The sequence below is a fragment of the Megascapheus bottae genome, chromosome 5 (assembly GCF_031878675.1).
Source record: "Megascapheus bottae isolate mThoBot1 chromosome 5, mThoBot2.hap1, whole genome shotgun sequence".
Classification (NCBI taxonomy): domain Eukaryota; kingdom Metazoa; phylum Chordata; class Mammalia; order Rodentia; family Geomyidae; genus Megascapheus; species Megascapheus bottae.
The window spans coordinates 4,051,137-4,065,580 of record NC_143513.1 but is presented as its reverse complement, the minus strand read 5'-3'; the positions used below and the strand labels follow the sequence as shown (position 1 = coordinate 4,065,580).

The 14,444-nt window shown below is 40.7% G+C and overlaps 1 protein-coding gene across 1 annotated transcript in view; it reads left to right on the top strand.

Annotated features, from left to right (window-relative positions):
• Positions 1 to 13,746, top strand: part of Amph (amphiphysin) — a 123,707-nt gene extending 109,961 nt beyond the window's left edge. Inside the window, exons 17-20 of the mRNA XM_090332602.1 lie at positions 699 to 905; positions 2,097 to 2,345; positions 5,319 to 5,420; positions 13,472 to 13,746. Coding sequence (XP_090188728.1) covers positions 699 to 905; positions 2,097 to 2,345; positions 5,319 to 5,420; positions 13,472 to 13,579 — 666 coding nt within the window. The 3' untranslated portion in view covers positions 13,580 to 13,746. The remainder of the gene's footprint in view (positions 1 to 698; positions 906 to 2,096; positions 2,346 to 5,318; positions 5,421 to 13,471) is intronic.
• Positions 13,747 to 14,444: the final 698 nt, after the last annotated feature.

Below are 14,444 nucleotides of genomic sequence, written 5' to 3'. Positions count from 1 at the left end.
AAGTCTTCTGTAGAAACACCTGCATTTGCTTTTCTTTTAATTCTCTTTCATTCATTTGAAAGAGTTCTCATTTAGAAAGCTAGCCCCTCTTTGTCTGTCCTGAAAGCAATTAAGCTTCTGCAAACTTCATCACAAAGATGAAGAGATGTCTACACAGTGATTTTGCATGATGAGGATATCTTATAGGCCTGGCTTCCTCAAGGTCTCGGGTTCTGAGCTCAGGCTCTTTCCATCTTGGTGGTGCCCTAAAGCCTCAATCATTATCATCTGACTTTAGCCAACAAAAATGGTCCTCGCTTGTGCAGGAGAACCAGGAATGTCATGCCAGTAACAGCTGAGGAATGTAGTCTGTCATTTCTTTTTTTTTTTAAATATTTTTTATAGTAATTAATAAAAGGGTCACATGATATTTGCCAGATAGAAGGTTCATTAATTCACATACATTGATACCCTTTCACATGTCTGTCATTTCTGTTCATATTGTATTTGCTAGCCCTGCCTGCTGGGAAAGCTGAGTGATGGAGAATTGTTAGGAGCTCAGGATAGAGAGTTCTGATGAACAGATGGTGAATGCTGCTGTTCCTGACCCGAGGCCTGGGGCTGAGCCGAGGGCAAGCCAGCGTTGTGATTTGATGAGCTTTGGTGGGAGGCTTGGAATCTGAGTCACAGGCATGGCTTGTTTGGTGTCTTCCTTATAGATCCTACCTGGAACGGATGCTGCAGAGACTGTGGAACCCCCAGTGCCCACCGAGGGGGCTCTGGTGGAGGAAACAGAGGCAGAGAAGGCAGCCCTTCCTGCTGGGGAAGGAGGAAGTTTAGAGGAGACCAGAACAGAGGCAGAAATCACCGAGTGTGTAGACAGTGACAGACCTCCATCTGCAGAGACAGAACCAGCAGCCACTCAGGTGAGTCTCCCAAGAAGGTGGGAATCCCAAGAAGATGGAGGGCTAGAGTAACTGCAGGATGAGAATGGTAACTTCCTGTATGTGGAATAAGTTTACTGACATTTTGTGTCTCCTTATCATATGTGTGTGGTTAGATTTTACATACATAATCATTTCATGTTACACAATATGTAATGATTTCATATAGTATATAGTATGTTATGCAATATAAACTATATAATTATATATAATGAGGCTATAATATATGCTATATATAAAATGTTTATGTATTATGATATAATAATGTTATATAAGCATATATGTTATATAATATGTAAGTGTATTTTATATATTATAGTATATAATATGTGTTTATATAGTATACATGTATATATGCATGTATTATATACACATATGTGTACAACACATCATTGGTAGATTCAGAGTGATCCCAGAATTCACTCCATATCAACACCATGGCGTTCCATGTGGCTAATGCAGTCGAAGCCCAGGAAGAGGAAGAGGAAGCCAGGGAATGAGGAATGAGTCACAGATAATGAAAGAGATGAAAATGGAGGGTAAAGAGAATACCATGACAGGACTGAGGGAGGAAATACCCATAAAACCCTAGGCTAGGGCCAGGCACGTGGTGAGAAATGAACATTACCTATGACTTCATATTACTGTCCTCACGGTTTTGAGAGCGCCACCACCAGGCTTCCTCCAGCAAAGGCCAGTGCCTGGCTTCCCCTCTCGATAGGGAAGGTGTGCAATGGGGTTGTGCATGCAGCTGGAGCAAAGTGCCAGCTGTTGCCACTGCCTCAATTTAGCACTTAGAAGCCATAAGGCACACATTCTGTGACTGGGCAACAGGAATGGAAGATTGCAGAGATCATACACGTCAACATGGAACCCTCCCTTGAATTTCCATTTCAGCATGGTTTCCCTGACCACTGGTGGCCCCCTTGTGTCCCCCTTCAGTGTCCTCCCTCCCCACTAGTCTCAGAAATCAGAGAGACTGCCAAAGGCTCCAGACCTGAACCCACTAGGAGTGGTGAGTTAACCACTACATGGCACAGACCCAACCTCTGAGAGGCTGCAGGATTTGGAGAACAATTGTTGGGGTCCAGGAGGGGTAGAGGTAGGTTCTGGAAGATGCGGATGTTTTGTTTCTCACTCCTACTGAGCACCACTGTCGTCGTCTTTCTCTAGGAGAAGGTCATCCCTTCCGTGGTCATTGAACCCGCCTCCAACCATGAAGGAGAAGGAGAACATGAAACAGCCCTGGGTGCAGAACCCAAGGAGGCCACAGCAGATGGGGCTCCTGGGGCCCCCACAGGGGAACCTGCAGAGCTGACCAGGGAGCAGGAGCCCCTGCAAGACACCCAGGCTGCACCTCTTGATCAGCTCCCCTCTGGAGGGGACGCCTCCCCAGATCAGCCACCTGGCTTTCTCTACAAGGTCTCTGTACTGTGGTGCCTGTCCTGACCATTTGTGTTTTCTTTAAGTCTCATTTGCTGTAGCTGTGTGAGTGTGTGTGTGTGTGTGTGTGTGTGTGTGTGTGTGTGTGTGTGTGGTAGGGGGAGTGTTTTGAGGCTTAAACTCAGGGCCTGGGCACTGTCCTTGATCTCTTTTTGCTCAAGGCTAGTGCTCTACCACTTGGAATCAGCTCCATTTCTGGTTTTCTGGGTTTGTTGTTGTTGTTGTTGTTGTTGTTGTTTGTTTTTTTACCATGTATATCTTCTCCTCTTCCTGTTACTTTCCTGTCATCCCTAGAATTCTTTGCTGTGAACCAGCAAGTAGTACCTTACCTATTTTAACAAAGAACTAATGGAGGGCACCAAGTCTGTTTCGAGGGTAGGAGTGGGATAACTCCTTCCAGCCCCTGTGAGTTCTCCAAAGAACCCTGCGCCTGGCATAGAACCCCATACAGCTGTCAAAGAGAAAGCAGAAATTACCCAGTCCTATGAATATTCCCTAAAACAAACAGAACAAGAATCATCCATTGAATGAATTAATCAAGAAAGATTTCAGCTTCTATGAAAAGGAAGATACAAAAAACACCTGCAGTCCCAGGAGAGGAAGATTCCCAGCAGGATATTTAGAACCTTTATAAATCAGTATCCTTCCCAAAGTAATAAGTAAGGACCAGAAAACACTGGCTTTATCTGAAGGCAGATAATGTTCACTTAAGATCTAGCTAGGAATGTTCCATTCTGTAATTTGATTTGTATTTCAAAATTTATCTACCATACACTTGGCAATATTTTAAAAAACTGTTCATGGGACAGATTGAACAATGAATGTCATATGGTCTCTTTCTCCTTCCTCTCCTCTTCCTCCTTCCCATCCCTTCCCCTCTCTTTCTTTTCCCTCTTCCCTCCTCATTACTCTCCTCTTGTCCTCTCCTCTTCTTCCCCTCTCTATATTATAGAAAATAACAGCTACCTTGATACTTTGAATCGAGGTTGAGCATATAGTCAATTTGTAAATGAATTAAATGGGAGACAAGCTGAATATAGGATTGGAGGCTGTGTGTAGCTATGTTTTAATTGGTTCATTTGAAGTCAAAGAAGCCATGTGCCTTGCAAGCCCTAGACTTGAGATCCTGTCCTTGCCTTTCCCACTGTCTTAGTGTGACTCAGTCCCATAGCTTAACCCATGTCTCTGAGCATCAGAGACTTCTCATTTGAGAAGCCAAGGGGAATGGCAGTCATCTCTAGCTCTGACATTCTGTGATTCTGTATGCAACGTAACACCTTTGAAAAGCATTGCTTAGTCTCTGTGGAATTGAGGCCAACAATTGGACAGCTAGAACTGATCGGGACTATATAGTTATTCAAGCTGGGAGATAGGCTTGTGGGTGGTCCTTGTGTCCTTTCTCCTTTTAGTCGTAATACAATTTTAGAGATTTGGTTTCTGGTACTAGGGCTTCATGCTTGCTAGGCCGGCACTCTACCACTGGAGCCACATCTCTAGCCCTGTTTTACACTTGTTAATTTTGAGATAGGACCTCCCTCCCAATGTGGGCATGTGCCTGAGCCATGGTGCCCTTACTCTAGGCTTCCTGTCATTGCTGAAATCACAAGCATGTGCCACTCCACCCAGCTGCTCTGTGTGACAGTAGAGTCACTCCGATTTTTCTGCCTGGACAGGCTTAGTGCTACAGCCCTCCCAATCTCAGCCTCCCACATAGCTTGGGATAACAAGGCATATACTACAGTACCCAGCTGGGGCTTGAGAAGGAGTTTCTTGAACATTTCAGCCGGAGCTCAGCCACCCCAAAAGCTAAGGTTATTGGCATGATCCACCAGCACTCAGCTTAAAGAATGTTTTTTAAGGGGGCAATAAAAACAGACTGACATGGAATAAAGGGTAAACTAAGGAAGGGAGAAAGTATATGTGCAAGGCAAGTGATCTCAAAATTTAGAACTAATTCTCATGTAAGATTCAAGTAATAGATTTCCTGATTCTTAGTTATTTGGACAAAGCTGGGGTTAGAAGACCTTCCAGCTAGGCATGTTTCTTTCTTTCTTTTTTTTTTCTTTCTCTCTTCTATTTTGCCAGTCCTGGGGCTTGAACTCAGAGTCTGAGCACTGTTCCTGGACTTTCTCAAGGCTAGCACTCTACCACTTGAGCCACAGCATAATTTCCGGCTTTTTCTATGTATATGGTACCAAGAAATCAAACCCGGGTCTTTGTGCATGCTAGGTAAGCACTCTACCACTAGGCCAAACTCCTGGCCCCACATGTTTCTTTTTTTTAGTTCACGTTCCAATGATAAGCAATAATAAAGTATCAGTATCTATAAATACAAATGATGAATTAAAATTTAATAAATTGGAATGTAAATCTATATTGAGCACATTGCCCTAATAAGAAATAAGAATCAAGGATACATAATATACAGAGAATAGTATTCACTTATTTTGGGCTCTAGAGGCCTTCTTTGTCTCTGGGGTGTGTACAAGTCTGTTTCCTGTTATAATGGAACACCTAAGGTGGGATACTTTATCAAGTAAAAAGTTTTATGTAGTTCAAAGGTCCAGAGGCTCAGAGGTCAGTGCGGGCACTGGCTGAGTTTAGGCAAGGACCCTTCCTGTATCACATGACACAAGGTACCATGCAGCCGGAACCCATCACATGACAGACAGGAAACCAGAGTACAAGCAAGGGCTCCATAGTGTCCCCTTTTAAGGCACCCCTAGGGCCTTCTGGTAGAATCTGCCTCTTAAAGGTTCCCCTGCCACAATGGGGACCAAGTCATCAACCAAAACGTAAACTTCCCCATGCCCGGTACAATGTAGATATCTCACTTGGAACATGCGTCTAAGAATGTCTTTTTTTTTTTTTTGGACAAGGCAACTATGATTTTCTTTCTTTAACATCTTTCTTTGCTTTCCAGAGTTAACCTGGTCCTTTAAAACCTTGCAGGTGGAAACACTGCATGATTTCGAGGCTGCAAATTCTGATGAGCTTAACCTACAAAGGGGTGACGTGGTGCTGGTGGTCCCCTCAGACTCAGAAGCTGACCAGGTAAAACTCAAGATTTGGGCCAGAAGCATGGCTTAGTGGTAGCATGCTCGCCTAGTATGCACGAAGTCCTGAGTTCGATTCCCTGGTACCACATATTCATAAAAAGCTGCAAGTGGTGTTGTGGCTCAAGTGGCAGAGCAAAAAGTGTCTAAGGACAGTGCTCAGGCCCTGAGTTCAAGCCTCAGGAGTGGCCAAAAAAAAAAAAAAAACATAGAAAAAGACAAGATTTGGAAGATACTTCTGGTTGAGTTGGTTCCCTGCCCTGCCCTCGCCTTCCCGCCACCTCCACCCAGTTCTGGTTGAGTATAGGAAGTTCTTGAAAGCCAACTCTGAGAGTTGCTGAGGTGGTTGTGACCATAGCACAATACTTGCTTCATTTTCAGTGCCTTTGGGGGATGCTGTGCCATCACTCCCTCTTTATATAAAAGATGATCTTTTATTATCCCATAATAGCACTTCCTAGGAATGTTTATCTGTTGCTCCATCTCCAGGAGATGCTGATACTAGCCATGAGAAACTCAAAATCCCCTTCAGAGAGTTGCCTCTGGGGAAGGGGAAGTTGGCTGGCAAAGAACATGGGAGAATTTTCTAGAGCAAGAAATGGCCATCCAGGACTGGGAGCATGGCCTAGTGGTAGAGTGTTTGCCTAGTATGCAGGAAGAGCCAGGTTCGAGTCCTCTGTACCACATACATAGAAAAAGCTGGAAGTGGGGCTGTGACTCAAGTTGTAACCTTGAGAAAGCCAAGGACAGTGCCCAAGCCCTGAGTTCAAGCCCTGGGACTGACAAAAACAAAAAGAAATGGCCATCCATCTCCATAGGAGTATGTATGTGTTTGTGTGTGTGTCTGTGTCTGCATTTTTCATTGAATTGTACCCCTAACAACAGCCTTTAAATTTAAGAGACTCTTATAAACATGCCTCCAGGCACAGTTCTGTGATCTCCCAATTTGTTTCTGTTCTTGATTTGTGAACTAAAAGCTTTTGGTGCCAGTCCTGGAGCTTGAACTCAGGGGCTAGGTGTTGTCCCTGAGCTTTTCTACTCATGACTAGTGCTCATAACTTGAACCACAGCTCCACCTCTGGTAGCTATATGGAGATGAGGGTCTCATGGACTTTCCTGCCCACGCTAGCTTCAAACTGCAATCCTTAGATCTCAGCCTGCTGAATAGCTAGGATTGTGGATGTCAGCCACCTGCCCCGGCTCCTGGTTTGTGAACTTTTAGAATGATATAAAACATGGGAATAAATGAGTCTATGAGCATTTTCTTTCTGGAAAGAAGAGCTGTAATTTACGTTATTTTAAAAAGATTTATGATTTTCTCTTAAAAAATTAAATGAAGCGTCACAACTTTCAACTCCATACCCAACATTTTGCTCTTCCTTTTGATGATAACAAGTATTAACATACCTCAGATGTAACTTCTATTGCTATAAACTCAGATTAGAAATAAATAGAACTATTTCTTTTTTATTTTTTTTTATTGTCAGGGTAATGTATAGAGGGGTTACAGTTACATTCATCAGGTAGTAGGTGCATGACTTCTTGAACATTGATACCCCTTCTCATGTTTTTGTCTCCCTTCCCCTCCTCCACCCCTCCCAGTCATCTTGTTTTCCCCCCTTCTCTTCCCTATTTCAAATAAAGATATATACGACACACCAGGTAACAAAGTCAGATACAGTATCCACATGAGATTAAGGGGAATAAAAGAGAAAAGAAATAACTGCACATAGTACATTGAGAACAACGAGATAAACCTCTTGTTTCCATAAGAATTCATAACAAAAATATTTCAAAAGCACTAAATACTTTAAAAATACACATAGAAAATAATCCATTTGTCATAGAAGTCATAGAATAAGTTGACAAGTTTCTTAATGATCATTAACTTAAATGCTAAGTGTAAGAATATAAAAAGAATATTAAATAGAAAGTACATAGAAGGACGGAAATAATAAAAATAATTTCACATCCTGAACTGTATTGTGACTTGAATAATGAATGGTACCAGGTAGAATGAAGCCTATGTGTGATTAATAAATGATTAAATTCTCCTGGACCAAAAGGAATACAGTTATAAACACACAATTTAGCAAGTCAGTATAGCCAAAAGTTGGTTCCTTGTAAGGTTTAATAAAATTAATACTATTAAAATCTTAGACTTTTAAAGGAAAGAGCAAGAAGGCATACATTTCATAAATAGGCAAAAATATTCACATCTCTACATAGCTCAAAAAACATTAAAAATCCATTGCATGTTTGAATAGTTGTAGTAATCATCATCTTTTAGAAGAAAAAAGTAGCCTTTTATATTTATTATTTCCAATGTCTTCATTGCTTTCTACAAATATGAGTATCTGTGCTTAAAATTTCTGCTTAAAGTTTCCTTTCTTTTTCAGTTTTTTTTTTCACAATTACTATAATACAGATCAGTTGGCAACAGATCCTCTCAGCTTTTGTCTGTGTGAAGGTCTCTTCATTCATAGACATTTGAATTTTTTTAACATGTAAAGAATTCTGTGTTGTCTTTATTTCTCTCTTCCAGATATTTTTCCATTGTTTTCTGGATTTTTTGTTTATAAATGGAAGTCAATGTCATTTTTAAATAATATTTCTCCATATACCACTTTAACTTTTTTTTTTTTTTTTTGCCAGTCCTGGGGCTGCCAGGCCTGAGGCTTGAACTCAGGGCCTGAGCTCTGTCCTTGGGCTTTTTCCTCAAGGCTAGCACTCTGCCACTTGAGCCATAGCATCATTCCTGGATTTTTCTATGTATGTGGTACCAAGGAATGGAACCTGGGACATCGTGCATACTAGGCAAGCACTCTACCACTAGGCTAAACTCCCGGCCCCATGTTAACATTTTTAATGCAGAGAATTCCTCTGTATTTATGGTTGTAGATTATTTTGAGTAAAATGTATTTGGTTTTAAAACTTATTTTGTGGAATTTCATATTTCATTGCTCACTATACTTTTCACATGCAGTTAATATTTTTTATTCATTTGGAATTTTTTTAGCTATCACTTCCTTCATTTTTTCCCCACATTAATGTTCTATCTTTTCTTTTTGTGGATTTTCCTGGATATTACATATATCTTTTAATGCCTAAGATTCTATCCTTTATTGATCAATATTAAATTCACTATGGAAGTTAGCCTGGAAACTTTCTATTGATCTGTCTTCTTAGTCCGTGATTCTCTCATCTGCTACTTCTAATTCGTTGTAATCCTCTGTATTGAGAGGCTGAGAACAGGAGGATTCTTGTTGGAGGCCAGCCCAAGCCACTGAGATTAGACTTAAACAATACTTGTTCTTTTATATAGTTTCTTTTTCTTTGCTGGCATTTCGTACCTCTTTTCTCAGTATTGCTATCTCCAGAGTAAGTTCTTGAATGTACTGTTGTACATTTCTTACTGCTACTTCTAAGAAGTAGAGCACTTTGGGACATATTTCTATTTGTTGCCTTTTGTCCTGTTTTGCACCTGTGGCATTTCTGTCAAGGCTGGGCATAGAGAATAAACAATATAATGTGGAGTCTTCTTTTCTTCTTTCTTTCTTTCTTTCTTTCTTTCTTTCTTTCTTTCTTTCTTTCTTTCTTTCTTTCTTGTTTTGGTCAGTTGTGAGACTTGAATTCTGAGCCTGAGCATTGTCCCTTAGTGCTGTCCCTGAGCTCTTCAGCTCAAGGCTGTTGCCCTACCCCTTGAGCCACAGCACCATTTCTGGTTTTCTGGTGGTTAACTGGAGATAAGACTCTCATGGACTTTAGCACCTGGGCTGGCTTTGAACTGTGATCCTCAGATCTCAACCTCCTGAGTAGCTAGGATTATAGGCATGAGCCACTGAGCCCGGCTTAGAATCTTCTTTTCTGAAGGGTCTCTTTTCTGTACAGAATTTGTAGACATTTGTTTTTTTTAATATATTTTTATTGTAATTGATAGAAGGGTTACATTATATTCACCAGATAGAAGATGCATTACTTCAAAAACATTGCTACCCTTTCTCATGTTGTTGTCCCCATTTCCCTCCCCTTCCTTCCCTCATCTTGTTTTCCTCCTTCCCTATCCTATTTCAAATAAACAAATAAACACATATACAATAATCAGATAGCAGGGTAAGATACGATAACAATATTACATTTGGTTTATATTTTGTTCCAGCAGGTAGCTTTGGTCCTTACATAATATTTTTTTTCTGGGCCATTGTCTCTACATCTAAAGCAGGAAGAAATTGAAGTAGAATGCAGTAGGAAACACCTGCAGTGCTTGTTAAGATTCAAACTCTAAACCTGGCCCAACTCTACCAGTAGCGCTTACGTCTAAATTAAGCTTTGTCAGCCTTCCTGATATTGCTTCATCCCTAGGATCTAGAGGCAAGGTCAGAGGTCAGAACTAGTATCTAGGGAAGTTTCTCTGCATAGTTGGAGCTGACCCCTGGATGTCCCTTCTTTTTGAGATATCCCCCCATTGGTGTGCAGCTTCCGGGCTCCCTTAAGTTCTATCTGTGGAATGCTCTGTATCATATGGACTGAGAACATGGCTTAGGGAAATTACGTTAGCTTGATCTCATCCATTGTAGTTCCCTACATGCAGAGGGGTTAAGTAATCCCTGGTCTCAGTGCACTCATAACCCTTGTTGGTGCCTTCAAATAGTTTTCATCCAGGTTTAGCCCTACCTCATGTACATAAGCTTGCATCTTACATTGCAGATTTTATAACAAACAGATGATCATATATAGATTCTTATTAACCTATAGATGTAGAGATATATAGTCATTTTAGTATTTCTAATTATTATGCATAGATGCATTTGTATGACATGAGGTTAATGGAAATATTTGTCTGGTATTTATTTTAAGCTGTTAAAATTTAATTCTGCACAGTTCAAGATTTATACTGGCTATTTTATCCTGCTTTATGAATTATGTGATATTTTAGGGTGTGTTGGAGTAGATCTTGAATATGAGTTTGTGGGAGTCCTTGTTTGTCTATATTGAAACAATTTTAAAATGTTTGACCCATTAGATTTTTTTTTGTCAGTTATGGACCTTGAACTCTGGGCACTGTCCCTGAGTTCTTCAGCTCAAGGATAGCACTCTACCCCTTGAGCCACAGTGCCACTTCTGGTTTTCTGATGATTAATTGGAGATAAGAGTCTCACAGAGTTTAGTGGCCGGGCTGGCTTTGAACCATGATCCTCAGATCTTGGCCTCCTGAGTAGTTAGGATTACAGATATGAGCCACTGTGCCCAGCTTAGATTTTTTTTTTTACTCACTTTAAATGGAGTCAAATAAGCATAATTATTAGGAGGAAGAAATGACTTTTTATATACGTACTAGAGGTTCAGAAAATAGAGATCATCTTTTATTATATAAATATAAATTTATCCTTCATGCATGTGACCTTGTAATTGTAAAGGATTTTTTTTCCTCATCAAAGATTTCATCAGTTATCTTATTGGGTCATTTTCTCTCAATTCATTTTTACCCTATTTCTTTTCAAAGAATTGTCCTATCTAGCTCTTATATTTCTTATTTATATGACAATGGCAATTTTTGGTTTCAGATTCTGTCAAAAGGAAATGTATTTAATTTTTAAAAATTTTTTTATTGTAATTAATAAAAGGGTTACATGATATTTGCCAGATAGAAGGTGCATTAATTCACATTGTATTTAATTTTTGAGAGTCCGTTTTATCTGATGTACTTGAGCTTTGGTTCAGATAAAATCTGACCATCCTTCATGCTAGGTGGGGTCTTTCTCTTGCACTGTAACATCAAAAGCCAGTCATTTCCCACTGGTTTGACTTGGTTCATTTTTCCATGCATCCAAATATACCTTCCAACTCACCTATTTCCAGCTCAATGCTGCCTTTTTTTTTTTTTTTAAAGAAAAGAACAGACAGACAGCTGGGAAGAATGGTGCTTGCTTGTCATTCACAGATACATGGGAGGCTGAGATTAGGAGAATTGAGAATCCAGCCCATTCTGGGCATAAAAATTAGTCAATGAGACTTGATTCCCATTGAAGGAAGTGACATAGTCATGGCACACACCTGGAATCCCAGCGACTAAGGGAAATCTAACGTAGGTAGATCCAGGCTCAAGTTTATGCCTGAGTGGGAAGTAAGACCCGATCTCAAAAAGAATCAGCAAAAGGGGCTGGGAGTTTGGCCTAGTGGTAGAGTGCTTGCCTAGCATGCACGAAGACCCGGGTTCAATTCCTCGGTACCACATACATAGAAAAAAGCTGGAAGTGGTGCTGAGGCTCAAGTGGTAGAGCTCTAGCCTTGAGAAAGTCCAAGGACAGTGCTCAGGCCCTGAGCCCAAGCCCAAGACTGGCAAAAAAAAACAAAAACAAAAACAAAACAAAAAGAATCAGCAAAAACCAAGGCCAAAAGCACAGTTAAAGTGGTAGGGTGTCTACCTAAGTGGATGTGAATCCCTAAGTTCAAACCCCTATTGTTTACTAAAAAGAAAAAGGAAATGGGATGTGGCTCTGTAGCTCAAGTAGTAGTGCCTTGAGCTGAGGAATACAGGAACAAGGGCCAGGCCCAGAGTTCAATCCCCACAACTGCCCTGAAATTAAAAAAAAAAGGAAGAATAAGTTATTAATAACAAGAGAAACCACAACAGTTTCAAGAAGTACAAATCTAGTTTTTTAATACTTGATAAATGCAAGAAGGTGGTTTGTTGAGTTGATGAGTGAGCCAGAGGCCAATTTCTGTCTCATATACTTGAGCTTCTTCAGCACTGTATTCTAACCTTGGAACTCTTAAAGCGCATTTTGCTGTGACTCACAAGATGACAGGCTATGCTTTGCATGCCATGCTTTCACATAGAATTTCTTTTACTTAAGAACGAGTATCACTCAATGTACATAGATGAAATCGAGCTAGCAAACTAGATGAGATGGGTGAGAAGTATACTAATCAAGATGCGCAGTATTTTGAAACCTCTGTGTACACACTAACAAATTTTTTTCAGTCATGAAGCTTGAACTCTGAACCTGGGCCCTGTCTCTGAGCTCTTCAGCTCAAGGCTAGAGCTCTACCATGAGCCACAGTGCCACTTCTGGTTTTCTGGTGGTTAATTAGAGATAAGAGTCTCGCAGACTTTCTTGCTCAGGCTGGCTTTAAACCATGATCCTCAGATCTCAGCCTCCTGAGTAGCTAGGATTACAGGCATGAGCCACCAGCGCCCGACTTTAAAGATATTTATTTATTTAATTTATTTATTTATTGCCAGTCCTGGGGCTTGAACTCAGGGTCTGAGCTCTGTCCTTGGGGTTTTTTTCTCCAGGCCAGTGATCTGCCACTTGAGCCAAAGCACCACTTCCAGCTTTTTTCTATGTATGTGGTACCAAAGAATCAAACCCTGGTCTTCATACATGCTAGACAAGCAGTCTACCACTAGGCTATGCTCGTGGCCCCTAAAATTTTTAATAATTTAAAATAAATTCATTGTACTCATAAACTGATATGTTGCATTGAATCTCCCTTGAACAGCTCTTTAATAGAATAGTTAAATAAAATATTTAATAAAATACCATTTAAATAAAATGTTTAATTAAAATAAATTTATGACTAAATTAAAAAGAACTCATAATCCCATTAAACATCCATTATGCTTTCTATAAAATTAGAATGATAATATTCAAGGAACTATTTAGAGTAAATAAATTGTTGCAGATGGCTATGGTTTAATTTTGTTTTTTTTATTTTGGTCAGTCTTGGGGCTTGAACTCTGGGCCTGGGCAATGTCCCTGAGTTCTTCAGCTCAAGGCTAGTGTTCTATCACTTTGAGCCACAGCACCAATTGAAATTTTCTCATGGTTGGTTGGAGAGAAGAGTCTTACGGACTTTTGTGCCCAGTCTGGCTTTGAATCTCAGTCTTCAGATCTCAGCTACTGAGTAGCTAGGATTACAGGTGTGAGCCACCAGCAACCAGCTAGTTATAAATATTTTTTTAAATACTAAATTATTTGTGACAGGCTATGTGGATGCATCCAGTACTTCCTTGTACAGTATACCTGTGTTACTGTCTTGCAGGATGCAGGCTGGCTCGTGGGGGTGAAGGAATCCGATTGGCTTCAGTACAGAGACCTGGCCACTTACAAAGGTCTCTTTCCTGAAAACTTCACCAGGCGCTTGGAGTAGGGCTGCAGGTACTATAGAAGGAGCTTCGTGACTGGGTTTGGAACCTTCTGTGAAACCTTGAAGAGTTCACTTCTGCTATCACACGCAGAATAACTTCCACAGTGACACCAGACAAAGCTTGAGAAAACCTATCTGCAGAGCATGCGTGGAAAAAAATTATATATATATATATATATATATATATAAGAGGAAAAGAGAAAAAAGGCAAATTTGTTCCTATGTGGTCAGTAAGAGGTCTGTGATTGTCTGAGCTGTGGATACTTGTACTTGATCCCCTGTCCAGTTCTCTACTAGCTTTTTCCAGGCCAATCCTTCATTCCTCTGCACCGACAGTGTGGTATCCAGTGGCCACCCCAGAAGATGTATTGACACGTTCTGTAGTGCAAGATTATCTTACCTTGCCCAGATGTGAGCATGTGTGCTCTCTCCCTCCCTCCCCCACCCCCCTTTTCAGGTCTACTGTGTCTCAAACTATATTGCTGAAGATGTTTTTAATGGTCTTTTCCAACCTGCCTCTCTATACATAGATATGGACACACAATCACACAAGCTAGCCCTGTGGAATTACACCTATGTGTATGCACAAGACAAATATACATAGGTCCTTCCTTCCTTCCTTCCTTTCCCCTTCCATTGTAGCTTTCTGCCTCTAAGTGTCATTGAGACATGCATTGCTCTTACTCTGTCTGGCATTACAGTTGTGGTTTTGTCTGAAGGCAAAACCAGCCATCTCATTGCCAAAACAGTGGACAGTATCTGTATGTGTTGTGTGCAGTTTCCAGGATGATGGCAGCTGCGAGCTGCTGCCCCTCTGGACAGAGCAGAGCCTGGTTGGGCAGCTTGTCCAGCTGTTAGGGCTGAAACA